Source organism: Erythrolamprus reginae, chromosome 4 (genome assembly GCF_031021105.1).
Source record: "Erythrolamprus reginae isolate rEryReg1 chromosome 4, rEryReg1.hap1, whole genome shotgun sequence".
In the NCBI taxonomy this organism is placed as follows: domain Eukaryota; kingdom Metazoa; phylum Chordata; class Lepidosauria; order Squamata; family Dipsadidae; genus Erythrolamprus; species Erythrolamprus reginae.
The window spans coordinates 105,779,013-105,799,444 of NC_091953.1; the positions used below are offsets into that span (position 1 = coordinate 105,779,013).

Sequence of the window (20,432 nt, forward strand, 5' to 3'; positions counted from 1 at the left end):
GCAGGTCTACTCAAAAAGTATATGCAGCAGAAACAAGTACAGTGATACCTCGTCTTACGAACCCCTCTTCATACAAACTTTTCATGATATGAAACCAGTGCTTAAGATTTTTTTGCCTCTTCTTCCGAACTATTTTCACCTTGCCGCCGCTGGGATGCCCTGCCTCTGGACTTCCGTTGTCAGCTGAAGTGCGAGGTTTCCCCTGAGACTTCCCTCGCTGGGAAACCCCACCTCCAGACTTCCATTGTCAGCCGAAGCGTGGGGATTCCCCTGAGGCTCCCCTCTCTGAGATTCAAAGAAGCGCCGGCAAAAATAAAGGGATTCCAGCCTCAGGGGAATTCCCGCACTTCAGCTGACAACGAAAGTCTGGAGGTGGGGTTTCCCAGTGAGGGGAGCCTCAAGGGAATCCCCGCGCTTCAGCTATCAACAAAAATCTGGAGGCGGGGATTCCCAGCAGCGCAAGGCAAAAGGGGTGACTTTTGGGATGGGGCTTGCACGCATTATTTGCTTTTACATTGATTCCTATGGGGGAAATTGCTTCGTCTTACGAACTTTTCATCTTAGTAGGAATGAATTAAGTTTGTAAGACAAGGTATCACTGTACAAATTTTACAATTGGACATAATAGGATGTGCTACATCTAAATTAGGAAGCCTATAAAATAGTAAAACAGAGAATGCAGTGTATTTAGACAGGACAATTCAAAGTTCAGGTTGTGAAATAAGAATTATTTTATACAGTACATAGGTATACCAGCAAGATACTACCATTTGGAATGTAAGGACGAAGCAAGGAATAGGTTTAGTACCCTTACTTTGTGAAGAAAGCTATAGAGGAGGTGAAAGAAAAAAAGAAAAAGATATCAATATCTTGAATATCAAAGCAGAAAAATATATTCTCAGAATGTTAAAAAGGAATAGATCCAAGTGGCTTTCAGAAATAGCTATCATGGTAGCCAGGAAAAGGCCGAAGATGAAAGCCCTGGCCAACGAAAATGGCATACAATAATTAAAAACACAGTCTTTCAATGTCAAACAAATACATTTCACTCAACCTCAGCCAATAGAGAAATATATCACACGCAAAAAGAAAAGAAAATGAATTTTCTTATTAAGAACTGAAAAATCAGAGGAAAATTTATAGTAAAGTTAGGAAGAAATAATGAAAGAAACCTAAGGCATAGAAGATTAAAGAAAGATGGAAAGACGACATTAAAACCCTTTACAAATGGGATTATAAACTGACAAACATTTGTAAGCAGAGAATATACTCAGGAACTGATTCTGCTCAAAAATTAGGGAAAACAAGAAGTAGACCAGCTAGTAAATATGAAAATATTAGGCACATGGGACTCTTTTAAAACTCTTGAATAATTAAATGGAATTTAGCCCAGGCATTTGCAAAATTGGTGGATATACCTATAAAGAGGCAATAGAATATGCACATTGCCAGTTTATTTATTCCACAAAGCTTTGTTCTAGATCTTGCAAAGAACATGGCCATTGACTGAAGAATGACATGAGACAGGCTTCAAAAATAGCTGAGGGACACCAGAAGAATATTTTCCTTCTTGTAGATGGAAATAATATCACCCGCTGTGAGAGCAATAGTGGTTCTATAGAGGCAACCTCTCAGTTTAGACCATTTTTCTTGGATCTGAAAGGAGGGAACATGAGATCTCTTGGCAGCATGATTTATTTATTTATTTATTCAATTTTTATGCTTTCTCCTTAGACTCAGGGCGGCTTACAACATGTTAGTAACAGCACTTTTTAAACAGAGCTAGGCTATTGCCCCCACAATCCGGGTCCTCATTATTACTGACTATGGCAGCCTATTGAAGCACCTGCAAGGTTTGAGATTCCACTAGTTTCTGAGGTCTCTAGAAGTTTCACTCAGGTCTCAGCCCTTCAATATAGGTCAGGGGGAAAAAAACCATACACCAAAGATTCCAGGATGGAAGGCTGAGTCAACCTTGAGCCATTGATGAGATTTGAACCGCTGACCTTCAGATCTACAGTCAGCTTCAGTGGCCTGCAGTACAGCACTCTACCTGCTCCGCCACCCCAGCTCTAATTGCTCTCAAATTTATCTGGCCCAGGGGCCAAGATTTCTCCAGAGGTAGTTGCTGCTATTTAAATGTAGAACGTTATTTGATTTCAAAATCTCCAAACATGGTGCTAAGTACCCATTAAAGTAGAAGGAAGAAGTCTCATGTTTAAACTTCTGAGAGGATAAAAGTCTCTTTCTTTTGCATTCACAGTAGGAGTGTGGTGTGTAACTTTATTCTTGTCTGAAGTTATGATTATTTCTACCCAAGCTTTGCCAATGTGGGAGCTGAGTTAAGTTGTCAAGCATCAAAACATTAGTGATTTACTACCAAGCCCAGATTGGGAAGTTGAACAAAACCAAGCACAGTTTTGACCAGTCTCTCTCCAATTGAGTGGTGTTTAATCTTATTTGAGAGGGATACTTTGTGATCCCTATAAAACTGTGCTGGGGTGGCACAGCAGGTAGAGTGCTGTACTGCAGGCCACTGAAGCTGACTGTAGATCTGTAGGTCAGTGGTTCAAATCTCATCACTGGTTCAAGGTTGACTCAGCCTTCCATCCTTCCGAGGTGGGTAAAATGAGGACCCAAATTGTGGGGGCAACATTCTGGCTCTGTTAAAAAGTGCTATTGCTAACATGTTGTAAGCCGCCCTGAGTCTACGGAGAAGGGCGGCATAAAAATTGAATAAATAAATAAAATAAAATAAAATAAATAATTGGAAGAGGTATCACCTGAAATAAAAACTGAAGATTGGAGGAATTTGCTTTCCTATACAGTATGTAGATGACACAACCTTTTTAGCTTAAAATAGAAAAGCTCATTATGAATTTAAAAAATAAAATAAAATGTGAAATCCATGTTAAGACAAAAATAACTGTTGAAGATAATGTCAAATAATAATACCAAAGTATACTTCCTGAACTTACATTTGAGGGTAAAGAAATAAAGATGACAAACAGTTTTGTTTTCTTAGCCTAAGAAGGGGCAGTGTGTTGGAGAAATAAAGAGGTCATTAGTCCTGCAGAAGAATGTCATGACAAATTCATTCAAGATCATGGAGATAAGGATATTTCAATGATAATACAATCAGAATAGTTAAAGTAATGACCTTTTCAGTGGTAATGTATGATCTTTAAGGTTGGTGACTAAGGAAGAACAAGAGGAAGATGAATGCATTTGACTTATGGATTTGGAAACAATTACTAAGAATATCATGGACTGCAAGGACAACCAACCAATCAATCTTGACAAAATAAAGCTTGACCGCTCCCTTGAGGTGGTGAATGGCAAACAGAAACTCATACTTTGGCCATGTGATATGACCAGATGATGGGCTTGAAAAAAAAGTTTGGTAAAATGAAGAGAAATACAAGAGAGAGACAATGGAAAAAATTAGTGTTATTGTCCGAATTAAAGAGATTACTGGACATCCTTTCAAATAGAAGCCTGTTGAGATGTTGATCATTTGTCCACAGAGCCAAGCAAGAATTGAACCAAACTCAATGGCATCAATCTAACTAACTGGTCAAAATAAAATCAGAAATATTTTATTTAGTCCTGAAATTCAATGTACTGCATAAAAATGAACTTTCTAGCCCTTTAATCTGAATTGCTTGTCAAAATATAACTTATGGCTGATATATATTTTAATGAAATCCTAGTTTATAATCTTTGGGGAACCATTTGATTTTACTACAGAATAAACTCAGATCTAAGAATACATTTATTATACAAAAGAAAGCAAAAGATGTACCAGTCTCTTTGTTTTGCTCATTTAATATGTGTTCCAGTTCTTTTACAGATATTTTTGTCTGTTCATTGACTGAGCTTTGCGAATTGTCCCTGTGTGCACTTTGAGCTGTAAATTTCAAAAATAAAGACTGACTAATTCTGATTACACAAATTATCTAACAATTTATTCAATAGAATCCATATTTACCCTTCAGTGATTGTAGAATTTGATTTAATACCAACATCTGATAAGTAAAATGGTCAGGAACATCTAAAATAAAACATAAATATAAACTATGAAGACTCACTCTTAAAATTTTTTTTTTTTAAATAATACTTTTGCAAATTGTAAAAATACTGTATTATAATTGTATGAATTTTGGAGTAATTTCCAATAAACCTGTATAAAAGCTACATTGAATAGTAATGAAGAAAGGCATTTTGAGAGTCATGTAAAAGGAAATAATTCTGCAAAGAAAATAAATAATATAGTACATAAATAGAAGAGATTTATAAGCACCCAGATAAATTGTATTTGCTTGCTTACTAGCACTTATAAGTAATAAAGGATAATTTGATCTGATATAGTGTAAATTGAGCTAGGCAGGTGGCTAACTGCTCGCTGGAATGCACATTACATAATAAAACACAAGTTTATCAGTTAATTGCATGTGGCTATTACGGAAAAAATAATATCTCATAAGAAAATATGGGGATGGGGATGATAATTTTAAAAAATGTGGACGTCAAGTACCAAAAATCCCAAGTCAGCTAGTTGCCAATTTTGAGAAGTACTGCACTGACCTAATATCTTTTTTTTATGTTACAACAAATAATAAAATCTAATGTATGATTTATGGGATAGAGAAAGAGCATTGAAGAGGAACATGTTGTATGGGCAAGAACTGTAGATAGTGTCTGTAATTTCCTTCAATTAATCACAATTTACATTTTAATGGATTAAACTTTTTAAATTTACCATACCTTACTAGATTTTGACTACTTGTTTGTTATTTATATCCATGACACACATAGCCTAATACTTGAAAATTTACAAAATATCCAAGTCAAAATCAGCCATCAGATGGCAAATGTTCATCTTTTTAAAAAATAATTATAAGAGTCATTGAAATACACTGCTCAAAAAAATAAAGGGAACACTTAAACAATATAATATAACTCCAAGTAATTCAAACTTCTGTGAAATCAAACTGTCCACTTAGGAAGCAACACTGATTGACAATCAATTTCACGTGCTGTTGTGCAAATGAAATATTCAATGAGAATATTTCATTCATCCAGATCTAGGGTGTGTTATTTGAGTGATCCCTTCATTTTTTTGAGCAGTATATATTGAGTAGAGAAATGAGTAAAACACTCATATTCATTTTTCTAATCTTTGTGACTGCTATCTTCAGCAAATAGACTTGAATACTTATTCTATTTTGCTATTTTTTAATTGTTTCAGAATTGTAGATATACAAAGCAAACCATTTCTTAAAATGTATGAATAACTACTGTATTGGCATAACAAGATAAACTAGCCTGTAATTCTACTTTTTCCTTCACACTGGAGCTTAGCAGAAAATAAAAACCAAAATATTTGACTGCATATTTTTTATAAAAATTATAGGAAAAAAGGATCCTTAGCAGGATACATTCATAAATGGAAATAACTATTATATTCTACAAACATAGAGAAAGCCTTTGTATTAAAGATCTTGTTAATGTAGTTCAAGGCACTATACTTGTAGATAGTAACAGGGGAGGGGAGATAGTAATTAATGAACTGCATCACATTTTCTTCAGAAAAAATAGTTTTCTATTTATTTCATACACTTGGCATCTACTCATAGCAAGAAAATGTATCCAAACTAATGAACATACAGCATGTAATGATATCTTGGACACAAAATTTTCATATAATGGCAGAAAAGGCACGCTTCCAAGGGCTCACCAGGAAACACTGCTTCCCAAGGGATTTGGAGCATACCCAGATTGTCAAATATAGAAGGGTGGGCAGAAACCATAAGAAACAGAAGGTTCTACAAGTCAATTCTGAAAGATCACCATAATCTGGAGACCTCACCTACAAAAAGATATTGATAAAATTGAACGGGTCCCAAGACGGGCTATGAAATGGTGGAAGGTCTTAAGCATAAAACGTATCAGGAAAGACTTAATGAACTCAATCTGTATAGTCTGGAGGACAGAAGGAAAAGGGGGGGACATGATCCGAACATTTAAATATGTTAAAGGATTAAATAAGGGATTAAAGGGGGAATGGCAGGAAACTGGACAGACCTTCCTGCCTCTCTCAAATTTCCTGGGAAATTTTTCCGGGCTCGGATTCTTAAGTAGAAAATGGTTCTTAAGTAGAGGCAAAAAAATCTTGAACACTGGGTTCTTATCTACCAAAGTTCTTAAGTAGAGGCGTTCTTAAGTAGAGGTACCACTGAACACTTAATCCTTCTTGAGTCTCATTATTGATCAGGTTTTTGATCACACAAGCTAGACTCTTTTCTAACAAGCTGTTTTTACTAAATTTTAGGGAAACACTAGAAAATGGTTGTTTTGCTAAGATTTAAATGGTCTTGTTCGGCTAGCTTCAAGGAAGAGACAATTTCTCTTTTCGTTTTGCTTTTGAAATGTATTGATTTTGCTATATTGTTGCCTTTATGTTTTAAGTTGTGTTTTGAGGATCCTAGCAAGCAGATGGTGATCACAAAAGTTTCAGCAATTCCCTTTCAGATTCAATGCCACAGCACTAAGAGTCATCATAATGGAATCCTTCATAAAATTGTTGTAAAAAGGAATGACATAAGCAACATCATAATAAGAACTTGCATTAGAAGCTATATAACAAAACGTATAATTGCATTCAGCTCAATTTCATTCCCAAAATACCATAGCAACAATTATAATAGTGCAACTCTATAATCACTTGAAGGTGAATCCAATTTTTTTTTTTTAAAAGAAGTCTTTACCTGTTGCAGGATGATTTGTCTTACTGCTCCTGGGCGTGCTCCTTCCTGTAATTCCACCATCAAGTTTTATTGGAGTTTTTCTTCTCCCTTTAATACGCTTCATTTTCTTATGCACTGAACTATTTACTATCACTTGCATACCATTGTCTTTTAATGCTACCGAATCCATTTTAAGGCCTTGGTTAATAATGTTGGTGGCTACAATGTGAACTTCAGGGACCTCTCTTGAATCTTTTAAATTGTAAATGTCAATCTGAGTTTCACTTGAATTGTCGGGAGAATGAAATCTTACAGTAATGTTAGTTGTTCTTAATGATCTGCCACCATTATTACCAGCAGGTTTGTCCTGTTTCAAGTCAGGAAGCAAAGCCCCTTCCTTGCCATCCTCTTCGGATCCTCCACCCTTCACTTTATTATGCCTCACTGGAGTATCCATAAGAATATTTGGGGAAATCTTGTAAGCCTTGTTACCCATCAGCACTGAATGGCTATTGGGGAACAGCCTTTCTTTTGCTGTTAGGCTACTAGGACTTGCCTTCTCTTTTACAGAGGATCCTGAAAAAATATAGTTGTATATGTTAAAAATTCCAGCAAAATACTCTGCACTAATCATTTAGTTTACAAATATAATTCATGTGACATTATTGATACTGTGAATCTTGGGTATTTTGCATGGTATGAGAGGGATAGGTTGCCAGATAATTGGGTTTTAGATTAAGGTGCCCCAGAGTGAAAACACCATTGTATTGTTACTGAGAATATATGGCCTTTTCCACAAAAAGATCACAAATGCCCACCACAATGACTACCTGCCTTTTACCAAATTCATGTTTTCAGTGAATGTTTTGCTTTGTTTTTCTGTCATTTCATGTTCATGCATCAAATTCTTTTCGTGCAGAACTTGGATTTGTTGATCTACAAATGAAATAATAAGTAAGAATACATGTAAGTGAAGATGTACAAATTAAAGCATAACAGGAATTAAAAGTGCTTTGATTTGATAACTAGCCTACTCAAAACTATTTGCATTGACTAAAAAATATTTACTTTAAAACTGTGATTAAATATGTCTTCAAGTAAGTTATCATTTTGAATAGCCATTTCATCAATTTTCTAATAAGAACATACTCAATAAGTTGACATTAAATATTTAATATAATACAGTACATGTGAAGTCCTCCAGAAGACTATAAAAATATTAAAAGTAAGAGTTCCCAACTTCTAGTTTGTAAGAAGTAAAGCAAAATAACAAACTGCAAATTATAAAACTCAAGGAAGTATTTTTATAAAATGTTTTTGCAATATATAGGGTATGCCCCTGCCTGGAGAATTTATAATTATAGCTGAAATCATAAACATATTTATTGGTACTAAATCCTACTGAATTATTAAAACCATACCACTTGTTCAAGATTGCATCCATAAGTGGCAGTTATTTCATGTAATACCACATCAATGCAAAATGATAGGTTTCTATTCCTAGCTGTAGTGTTTAAGGTGTATAATTAAACCTCCAAACACTCAACAATAATTGTTGATAAAGGCTTGTATTTTTGTAGCTGGCATGAAAACTTTCAAACAATTTAATGTACTAAAAAATAATAATATTAAACAAGCTGTGCAGTTGGGGGAGAAGTGATCTAAGAGTTAATTTGCAGAAAAACAAAAAAGTTAGTGGTGTCTCAGAACTGAAGTAGATCAGGGATGTCAAACTTGAGGCCTTCAAGCTAAACCTGGCCCATCAGGTGCTTAGATCTGGCCCAAAAGGTTGCCCTGGAAAGAGCAAATGACTGGCCTGCCAGCAAAAATGGAGGTCCGATGAGATATGTACGGCCATCCTAGGCTCCGTTTTCGGCCATGCAAGTCTTCTGCAGCCCTCTGCCAGTGAAAATGGAGCTTGGAGCTTCCCCCTCCAAGATCAATTTTCTTTGGCAGAGGGCTGTCAAAGAAAGGAAGCCGTCAAGACTGTTTTGGTGGCAGAGCACTCAGGCCACCACAGGTATCATCAATCAATGAGGTCATGTTGGCCACGCCCATCCTGGCCACGTCCCCTCCCCGAGGTCAAACACCCTGATATATCCCTCAATGAAATTGAGTTTGACAACCCTGATGTAGGGCCTGCCTGAAATATACCCATGGTCATTATAACTGTTGTCTTTGATGGATTAATTCACCATGAATTTATTTCATTCTCTTCGGGAGCCACCAAACCAGTTATTATTAATTTATTTAGCGTATGGCACCTACGGAGGCCATGCAATCACTTATATACAACACTGATAAAACACAGTATATGAACAAAGACAAATATAAGTTTAAGTAAAGCATCAACAACTACATGTATATAAAGTATGTGGACAATACAATAGATGAGATAAAATTATTAAATTAGGGTAAAACCCTGATAAAATTACTATAGTATGGCACCAAAGTTGCAATAAGATAGATGTTATCATTTTATATCTAAAAAAGCTAACAGTCTATCTGCTTCTGGTTTGGCTGTGATGAGATCATCCCAGGTACCTTGACATTTCCTGAGGAGATGTTATTGAACTATAGCTGCTATTGTTTGTTCTGATCCACCACAAATGCATTGCAAGCTCTCTACCATTTCCTAAAGAGCTTTGCCTTAGTTCTGGCATGGCCTGTAACAGGGAATGAAGTGTAAACTACCTCTACAATGTCATGCTTCAGGCAATGCTCTGTTCTAACAGAGCACATCACGACCAAACTGGATTGTTGATAAAGGCTTGCATTTTTATAGCTGGCATGAAAATTTTCAAACCATTTAATACAGTGGTACCTCTACCTACAAATGCCTCTACTTACGAACCTTTCTAGATAAGAACTGGGTGTTCAAGATTTTTTTGCCTCTTCTCAAGAACCATTTTCCACTTACAAACCCAAAATTCCGAAACTGTAACTGGAAAAGGCAGGAAGAAGCCTCCGTGGGGCCTCTCTAGGAATCTCCTGGGAGGAAACAGTGATGGAAAAGGCGGGGAGAAGCCTCCGTGGGGCTCTCTAGGAATCTCCTGGGAGGAAACAGGGCTGGTAAAGGTGGGTAGAAGCCCCTGTGGGGCTCTCTAGGAATCTCCTGGGAGGAAACAGTGCTGGAAAAGGCGGGGAGAAGCCTCTGTGCGGCCTCTCTAGGAATCTCCTGGGAGGAAACAGGGCCAGAAAAGGCAGGGAGAAGCCTCTGTGGGTCTCTCTAGGAATCTCCTGGGAGGAAACAGGGCCGGTAAAGGTGGGAAGAAGCCTCTGTGGGGCTCTCTAGGAATCTCCTGGGAGGAAACAGTGCTGGAAAAGGCGGGGAGAAGCCTCTGTGCGGCCTCTCTAGGAATCTCCTGGGAGGAAACAGGGCCAGAAAAGGCAGGGAGAAGCCTCCGTGGGTCTCTCTAGAAATCTCCTGGGAGGAAACAGGGCCTCCACCCTCCCTGTGGTTTCCCCAATTGCACACATTATTTGCTTTTACATTGATTCCTATGAGAAAAATTCCTTCTTCTTACAAACTTTTTTACTTAAGAACCTGGTCACGGAACGAATTAAGTTCGTAAGTAGAGGTACCACTGTATATTTAAAAATACTGTAATAGTATTAAACAAGCTGTGCAGTTGGGGGGAAGTGATCTAAGAGTTAATTTACACAAAAACAAAAAAGTTAGTGGTGTCTCAGAACTAAAAAGAACTTTGGTGTAGATCAGGGATGTCAAACTCAAGGTCCGCAGGCTAAATCTGGCCCACCAGGTGCTTAGATCTGGCCCAAGAGGCTACTCTGGAAACAGCAAATGGCTGGCCTGCGGTGACTCTGCCAGTGAAAATGGAGAACCGGTGAAATGTGTACGGCCATCCCAGGCTCCATTTTCAGCCATGATAGTCTTCTGCAGCCCTCTGCCAGTGAAAATGGAGCTCGGGGCTGCCCCCCACAGCTCAATTTCCCTTGGCAGAGGGGTGTGGAGACCATTGAGACTAGATATTGTACCTCTCCTGTTAAAGAACTACAGAGGCAGCAGGACGCCTACCAAAATGGCTGCTGCGCAGTAAGAACCTTTCTTCTCTCTTGCTGACAATCTGTTGATTTAGCTGCTTCTCTGGCAGTGCTGCTCCCTGGATTTGAATGGGAGCACTTAGGAATGACCCAAGGTGAATTTTCGACATTCATGGACTCATCTGGGAAGGGCTGAGGGAGGGATCAGAAAGTCATTGGGCAAAGCCATCTTTCTTTCAGCAACTTATTTTCTAAACAAGCTTGGATATTAACGTTTACTTTTTGACCGTACACTGCTCAAAAAAATAAAGGGAACACTCAAACAACACAATGTAACTCCAAGTAAACCAAACTTCTGTGAAATCAAACTGTCCACTTAGGAAGCAACACTGATTGACAATCAATTTCACATGCTGTTGTGCACATTCAACTTTGTACAGAACAAAGTATTCAATGAGAATATTTAATTCATTCAGATTGAGGATGTGTTCTTTGAGTGTTCCTTTTATTTTTTTGAGGAGTATATTTTTTTACTTTGCTTTTTGCTTTTAAAAGTTGACCAACTGGTTGAATGCTGATGTATTTTAACCTCCTGTTGGACTCTAGCTGCTTTTTCTTCTTTTTGATTTATGTTGCTGTTTTGAATAAGCTTTGCTTTCCTCATAAGGAAGAATAGTACGTTTTGGGATGGTAAAGTTCTTTCACTTGATTTACACCAGTGATGAGATTCAATTTTTTTTACTACAGGTTCTGTGGGCATGGCTTAGTGGGCATGACAGGGGAAAGATACTGCAAAATCTCCATTTTCTCCCGATCAACTGGGATTCTGGAGGCAGAGAATAGATGGGGTTGGGACCAGTCAGAGGGGTTATTTACTGGTTCTCGGAACTACTCAAAATTTCCGCTACCGATTCTCCGGAACTGGTCAGAACCTGCTGAAACCCACCTCTGATTTATACTAATATTGAATAAGGTTACTACATTTTTTGTATATGCAAAATATTTGTAGTTCATCTCTTTTGAATTTTTCTTTCAGTCTTGAATTGAAATATCTTTCTATTTCTGTCTGTTTCAATGTTGTGTCCCCAGGTCAAACTACACAAAGAAATGACAAATTATATTTTCCAAGGATGACGTGAGAGATTTGAAAATGGATTTATTATCCTTAACTAAGAACCACTTCTATTTGGACTTTGTTGGGAAGATAGATTTACTATAGAGCTTGAATTTATTCTATTTACTGTAATTAGACAACAATTGATAAGCGATGCCATTAAGAAACAAATGTGGATATTTGATCCAGGATGAATTACTCTTAAATTTTTGGATGATTTGGGATAGATAAAATCTGTGGCAAATTTACTATGACAGGACAACAATAGTAGTTGGTTAACAGGGGGTTCTGAAATGTCTTCTTCTTCTTCATCATCATCATCATCATTATTATTCCTCTTAACTACTTTGTAATTATAATGTTATCAGACAAAATATGTAAAGCTATCCCAAATCCATAATAAATATAAATTAATAAAACTAATACGATATTAATATGCAGTTAACTATTTTTAATTATTTTGAAGGAAAGAGAGCTCACATTATGGGTTATATTTTAAATACAAATACAAAACTAAACATTCCACACATATTTGTATGGTAATATGTTGTGTTATTATGCTTCCAGAAAATGGCTACTTACCAAGGTATTTAATAATTTCTTTAATATTATTTTTTGAGTCTGCTGAAGCATGGGTATCTGCAATAAATAAATAATAAGTTCATGTTTAATTATTTTACATCAGTTTAATCAATTATACTAAAACATAGTGAAAACTCTGGGGATGTAATATCAAGACATGTAGCCACTGTAAGATGGAACCAAAATTTCTGATTAGAGACATACATGATACATTAAGAAAATTTGTGTCATATTCTTTCTAAGCTCCTCTTTTTCATAATAATAATAATAATAATAATAATAATAATAATAATAATAATTTATTAGATTTGTATGCCGCCCCTCTCCGAAGACTCTTAACTTATTTAACCTGTAATTCAAGCCATTTTTAACCATGGCATTACAAAGTACCTAACAGTGATTAGACTCATGATACTTTATTTGATTTACAAATTCTGATCTAATTACAGTAAGCATCCTAGTCTTTGGAAATGGTAGAAATCAAAGTGCAAGACAAGGAAAAGTCTTCGGAGAGGGGCGGCATACAAATCTAAGTAATAAATAAATAAAATCTCAAGAACTCAAATTGGACAACTAGAAAGCAAACCTGAATTTGTGCATTATTCCCAAAAGAGGTTCCATTAACCCTTAATGGGGAAAAATTGAGAATTTTCAGGGTCAAGAGCTTTTCTGAAATGGAGCTATTACTAGAAGAGTTGGGAAATAGCTCAAAAGAAGAATAAAAAGAACTACTAAAAATAAGATACCACTTCATTTCTAATTTGATCAATACTGAAATATTTATTATTATTATTATTATTATTATTATTATTATTATTATTATTAATTAGATTTGTATGTCGCCCTTCTCCGAAGACTCAGGACGGCTCACAAGACACAATATAAAACAATGCGTACAACAAATCTAATTAATTAAAAACTACAACCCTCCTTGCCTTTCGTAAGCTGCTTAAAACCCACCTCTGCCGCCAGGCATGGGGGAATTGAGATACTCTTTCCTCCTAGTCCTTTACAATTGTATGCATGGTATGTCTGTATGTATGTTTGGTTTTTATAATAACGGGGTTTTAACTGTTTTTAGTATTGGATTATTATTATATGCTGTTTTATTATTGCTGTTAGCCGCCCTGAGTCTCCGGAGAGGGGCGGCATACAAATCCAATCAATCAACCAACCAACCAACCAACCAACCAACCAACCAACCAACCAACCAACCAACCAATAAAATCCCAATATATTAAAATCAGTCAACCAATTCAATTACAACCATACACCAAATTTAATAGACAGGGGGTCTTGATCTAATTGCCCCATGCCTGGTGACATAAGTGAGTCTTGAGACTCTTGAGGAAGGCGAAGAGGCTGGGGGCAGTGCGAATCTCTGGAGGGAGCTGATTCCAGATGGCCGGGGCCGCCATAGAGAAGGCTCTTCCCCTGGGCCCTGCCAGACGACATTGTCTGATTGACGGGACCTGGAGAAGGCCAACTCTGTGGGACCTAATCGGCCGCTGGGATTCATGCGGCAGAAGGCAGTCCCATAAGTAATCTGGTCCGATGCCATGTAGGGCTTTGTAGGTCATCACCAACACTTTGAATTGAAATAATAATAATAATTATTATTATTATAATAATAATTTATTAGACTTGTATGCCGCCCCTCTCCGAGAACTCTTAAAAATATTAAAAATATTAAAAGCAGGCATGACTTGGATACTTGGTTCACCTCAAACTCCAATAGATCCCTGATTTCAGTTTTTGTTTAAAAGTACAATGTAGAAAATGGCTACTAAAGTAACATACAAAAAAAGTTCACTTTGAAGACAAATCTTGTAGACAGCTAAGAGAATTATTTCACCTCTTAATTATTCCCTAAAAACAAACAAACAAACAAAAAAAAAAACCAACCCAACCCCAGGGATATACTGTAAGATGCCTTCTGGGCACCTTAAAATTGAGCCAAACAAAAGCAGCCATTTTGTTCCTTGAGTCAAATCCCACATAGAAGGTCTTTCAAATATGGCCTTGTCACCAGACCTAGAAGGCTTACAACAGTAAACTGGAAAAATAAATATTTAAAATGTAAACAAATAAAGCAATGAGAGCAATACAAATAAACAACAAAAGTGCAATAGTAAGCACCCACACATGCTGATAATGCCATGATGTCCAACCATGCTACTACCTGTGTTTCCCTGAAAATAAAACCCCAGCACTAGGGGTTATTTTGGGGTAAATTCAGGGTGATCAACCCAACGGGGAACCCATCCCTGGTGCACACACAAGAGCCGGCAAGTGCTCAGGGACCGATGGCATCTGGCAGCAGCTGCAGGGTGATAGTATCTTGGTCGGTGCACTCTGGGGCTGTGGAAAGCAGAAGGCAGCGAGTGGAAGGCAAGTGATCCTCCTACACATGGAGTGGGAGGCAGGCGATCCTGACGCATGGAGCGGAAGGCAGGCAATCCTGACATACTGCAGGGGCTGCAGGCAAGCCAAGAGACACAAAGATGAGCCTCCTAGGGCAGGCCACTACCGCTCCAGTCCACTACTGATTGGTTTTCTCATGGCCCATGTGGCTTGTCCGGATCGCCTACCTCCCCCTACCTCTGCTTCCACCTGTTGCTTGCACAGATACTCCATGCTTGCCAACTCCTATGCTGCGCATGCTCATCCCCCTTCACTAGAACTTACTTTTGGGGAAGGGCTTATATTAGACACATGCATAGAAAATAGGCTGGGACTTATTTGGGGGACAGGTTGTGTTTACGGGGAAACGCAGTACAGTGGTACCTCGCCACTTCGCGGTTCACCTTTCGCGGACTTAATTTTTATAAAATATTATTGGAAAAAATATATTGTGGATTTTCACTACTTTGCGGGTTTTCTGCGGAATTCAATCTATGGAAAATATTATTATTATTATTATTTATTAGACTTGTATGCCGCCCCCTATTTTTATGACTAATCAGAGAGTGCTGCTTTGAATCCCAGAGCCTGATTGGCTCAGTACAGTAGCACGTTGTTTACTTTTTGTCTGTGTGCAGCTTCCCCATCTCTGAGTCTGCTCCTACACTCGGCCATTTCACGTAGAGCATCGTTTCATCGTGTAGGTTTAGGAATTCAAGACATTTTACAGTAAGTGTAAAGGTACAATACATGCTCAGAACAGTATGAGAATGGTTATTAAGGGAATGGGAAAGGTTTATGTAGCGTAAAAGTGTGGGGGAAGGTTTATAAAGCCTTAAATAAATATAGCGTCTCTACTTCACGGATTTTCGTTTACCGCGGGGGGGGGGGGGGGTCCTGGAATGTAACACCCGCTGTAAACAAGGGAACACTGTATCTATGGCACTTGAAAAATTAGTAGGGCTCCCAGTCCTAGCTTTTTGATGGAAAGAGTTGCACAAACTGCTATATATTTTTTTAAAAGGTAAAATAAGAGAGCATACTAAAATATAACAATGCCTCTGTAATACCACATTTGATTTTTTTAAGAACTAAACTTTCTTCCCAACCTACTTCTACTTGGAGATAGAAGAACAATAAATCACTAGTCAGTCAGACTGGCTATGGTTTACAGAACTATTCAGTCTGGCATGACCATCCATCAGAGCGATTCTGAAAGCCACAACATATTCAAAAAGTATATGCATGAATCCAAAGTTCCAACTCTAAAGCAATGACAAAGCTGATTTTCAAATGGTCTTAATGACAGACAATCTGCATACCAATTGACTCATTTGCGCACATGATAGCTTAGAACAATACAAGAAAAATATGTAAAAAGGTCTGTAATGGTGCATGACAATTGCTTCCAAGTATGCTGACCTTTGGTAAATGAAACAAACAAAAAGTACAGTACTTTTTTGAGGAAACATTAATGGGTGATTAAGAATGAGTACAGCTGCATCATCTCAACACTTGGTTAAAAATATTCTTTTTGTATTCAGTGTCAGTCCCATAATTATGATTGAAAACAATGTGGGAGGAAGCAAGGAAGCCTTTGTGGTAGATACTTATGGTTTTTTTAAAAAAAAATAACTGTGGTTCTTAACAACACTGTCAAATGTCATCTTGGTCATTACTCTTCCAATTTCTATTATTTAGTCAATGATATTATTATTATTATACTGTACTGTACATGGTTACTAAAGTACAGTACTATGGCACATTTTAATTTAATTTCTAGTAATTGTAGCAGAGACAAGTTTATAACGTATCCACCAAATAAATGCAAATGAAATAATTGAAGTAGACTCGTTGCCTATTTGTCAGAAATTGTATAATAATGAAATAAACAAATCCCTGTTTCTAAAATTGGAATGTAAAACCTGTATGCTTGTACAGTGATACCTCGTCTTACAAACCCCTCGTCATACAAACTTTTCGAGATTGCCTCTTCTTCCAAACTATTTTCACCTTACACACCCAAGCCGCTGCCACTGGGATGCCCCGCCTCTGGACTTCTGTTGCCAGCGAAGCGCCCATTTTTGCGCTGCTGGGATTACCCTGAGGCTTCCCTCCATGGGAAACACCACCTCCGGACGTCCGTGTTTTTGCGATGCTGCAGGGGAATCCCAGCAGTGCAAAAACGGGTGCTTCGCTGGCAACGGAAGTCTGGAGGTGGAGTTTCCCACCGAGTGGAGCTTCAGCGAAATTGCAGCATCACAAAAACACGGAAGTCCGGAGGTGGGGTTTTGAGGACTTCCGTGTTTTTGCGATGCTGCAATTTCGCTGAGGTTCCCCTCGCTGGGAAACCCCACCTCCAGACTTCCATCGTCGGCGAACCACCCATTTTTGCACTGCGGAAATATCCCTGCAGCATCACTAAAACACAGAAGTCCGGAGGTGGGGTTTCCCATGGAGGGGAGCCTCAGGGGAATCCCAGCAGTGCAAAAACGTGCGCTTCGGCTGGCAAAAGGGGTGAGTTTTGGGCTTGCACGCATTAATCGCTTTTTCCATTGATTTCTATGGGAAACATTGTTTCGTCTTACAAACTTTTCACCTTACAAACCTCGTCCCGGAACCAATTAAATTCATAAGACGAGGTATCACTGCATTTGAAAGTAGTAAATATCACAGTATATTTTGATCTTTTTGCTGGTAATGGCAAGGGAAGAGATTGTGCTAAATTTTTGTTTCTCAAAATGGGAAATGAACACTAAGAATTGTTAGCCATTATTGACTCCAATTATTTAAATTAAATTAAGATTAAAACTATAGCAACTGTAGCAGTTCCCTTCAGATACCACCAGTGAATGGCAGTACTGTGCTTCATGAATTACCCCAGCATAGGCCATTATCTTGTCCCATTCACAAACGCACACGTATTCCCCAGGATTCATCCAAAGCAGGAACCAGCATAAAATGAAATGAGTTACAAGGATACTCCAGCCACTGAAAGATTTTGCCCTTGTGGCTCAGGAGAGGTGGAGACTGAGAGATACATGCTCCTGAGATGCTCCTTTTACACTGACATTAGGAGAAAGCATATTCTACCACTTATTGAGGGATATCCTGGCCGCTCGGACGTTGCCTATCTCCGGTGGTTGCTTGGGGATGAGCAGGCCAGGATTACGGCACAGGTGGCCAGATTCTGCACAGCAGCAGCAGCGGGAATTCGTTGCAAAGGTGTGCCTTCATAGCAAGATATGTACATCTCTTGTATAGTTACAATGGGTCAATCTTGGTTGCTCAGCCAAAAGTCCTGTTTCCTGTTCTTTTTCCTTTTAATTATTATTAATATTATATTGATGGTCTTTGACCGTAAATAAAATTTATATATAAATGAGTCGAATTCCCAAGTCCAGGAACACAGAGGAAGTCCGTAGGCTTTCCACCCGTTTCAAAATCCAAGGATATGTCCAGGGTCTAAACATAAAGCACCAAAAACAAAATCCAAGTCCAAGATTCAAGAGGCCAAGAGCAAAGTCCAAATGCAGGAACAGAGTCAAGGTTCCAGCCCACAGCACTAATCACGATAACACGCCAAGAATCACGATGGCTGAGCAAACACACAGCGTGAAATGGATGAGCTGTTTCCAGTGTTGCTTTGTTCTGGGTTAAATAGCTACTGACTGATACAACTCATTAGGCGGAGCGAAGCTGACTCCTCACCAACCTCCACTGCACCTCTCAGCCCTGCGAGGCCTGGGTTCAAGTTGGCAACTTGAACACATGTGGACTTCAACTCCAAGAATTCCCTAGAGGCAATACACAGACCGGGAAATTCTGGGAGTTGAAATCAATTTATTCTCAAGTTGTCAAGCTTGATAAACAGTTTATGCGCTGCGCTGGCACAGAAATAGCTGAGGTTTAGAGCACTATCTTTCATGATGTGTGAAACTCCTCCATCTTCTCATTTCCCAAGTCTCCCTTTTTTCTCTGCTTTCTTGGTCCCTAAATCTGCATTAAATCAAAATGCTATTCACAAATGATTGTGTTGGCACATAAGTATACTGGCATGAGTTGTTCTGTCTGCGCTGCTGATCCCTGGTCTGCAAACATAAGGGACAGGTGAATGACACTTTCTTACATCCCTACTGCAAGCCAAATTAAGGTAAGGGATTGTTATATTCCCCAGTTATGCTTTCCTTTCCATTTCTGGCAAGAAAATACCAACAGTTATTCTCCTTAATGGGACAGTGTTGGGCACATATACACGGTGCATTCCAAAAGTAATGCAATTTATTTTAAAAAGTAATTTATTGAACAGATTTGCAAAACCACTTAAAATTCTTCAAAGTACTTTCCTTGGGCCTCTACACATTTTTTTCCAGCGACTCTGTCATGACCGGTATGTGCCCTGGAAGGCATCTTCAGGGACCTCTCGCAAGGTCTTTGTCATGGCTGATTGGATCTCTTCTATGGATGAAAAACAGGTTCCTTTCAGAGCTGTCTTAATCCAAGGGAACAAAAAGAAGTCTGCTGGGGCGTTTTGGCCCCTGGTGTTTGGCCAGGAACTCGTGGACTTGTAGTGTGTTGTGGCAAGGCGCGTTGTCGTGATGGAGTTGCCAGGTAGCAGAGATGTCTTTTCTCCTCCTGATGACCCTTTTTTTGGAGTCTTTCCAGCACATCCACGTAGAAGGCAGCGTTAACTGTCTGTCCTTAAGGAACAAACTCCTTATGGACCATTCCTTTACTGTTGAAAAAGACAATGAGCATTGTTTTCACTTTTGATTTGCTCATTCTTGCCTTTTTGGGCTTGGAGAACTGGTTGGTGTGCCACTCAGAGCTTTGGCATTTTGTTTCTGGGTCGTATTCAAAAACCCAGGTTTCATCACCAGTGATGACGTTGCCCAAATAATCAGGTTCAATTTCTATACGTTGCAAAAGTTCACTTGAAATTTCCATTCCATTTTTTTCATGACACGGTCAACCCACAGCTTGCCCCCCACCTACTCCATGTGTTCCAGTCCCACTCCGACCAATAGGAGCGGCGTGGGAAATTCAATTGCATTACTTTTGGAACACACCCTGTAGATGGGTGCTTAGTACAGCAGGATTAACCACTTCTTAACAAACAGCTGTAATTTGTCAGTAGACCTTTCTCTGAAAGAACACTAAAGCTGTGTTCATAAGTGTTGTGGTTAGCTCTGGCCCAGCTTCTGCCCCAAGGACTGTGGATGTGGGGGAGACATCCACATGCTGCAGGCCTGTTTTGCTCCTGGTGGAATCTGCTGAGGAAGGCTCCTCTGACCAAGAAGACATGAGTGACAGGGAGGAGGAGAGTGTGGCAGACAGCTCAGAAGGAGATCAATTATCTAGCTCCTCCTTGGATTCAGAACAAGAGTTAATGATACAGCCACGCATGCAGAGAGCTATGCATAGGCAGCAACAACTGAGAGATTATCAAAGAAAATGAGGCCACCTGTGGTTGGGTGGGGCTGTGGTAATTAGTGAGGCTGCTATAAATAGCAGCCTGTGGGTTTGGCCATTGTGGAGGATTATCTGATCGTTGTGTTTGGTGCCTGCTTTGCTGACTT

The 20,432-nt window shown here is 38.7% G+C and overlaps 1 protein-coding gene across 3 annotated transcripts in view; it reads right to left on the reverse strand.

Annotated features, from left to right (window-relative positions):
* The window catches only part of LOC139166919 (uncharacterized), a 49,961-nt gene that overhangs the window by 25,848 nt on the left and 3,681 nt on the right, over positions 1 to 20,432 (reverse strand). Inside the window, exons 2-4 of one of the 3 annotated variants that reach the window (XM_070751155.1) lie at positions 12,451 to 12,507; positions 6,771 to 7,685; positions 3,992 to 4,054 (exon numbers count right to left, since the gene is read on the reverse strand). In XM_070751155.1, the coding sequence (XP_070607256.1) occupies positions 3,992 to 4,054; positions 6,771 to 7,383 (676 nt within the window). In that variant the 5' untranslated portion in view covers positions 7,384 to 7,685; positions 12,451 to 12,507. Of the gene's footprint in view, positions 1 to 3,805; positions 3,911 to 3,991; positions 4,055 to 6,770; positions 7,686 to 12,450; positions 12,508 to 20,432 lie in introns of those variants that run through there. The other 2 variants (XM_070751156.1, XM_070751154.1) reach the window with 2 other exon arrangements.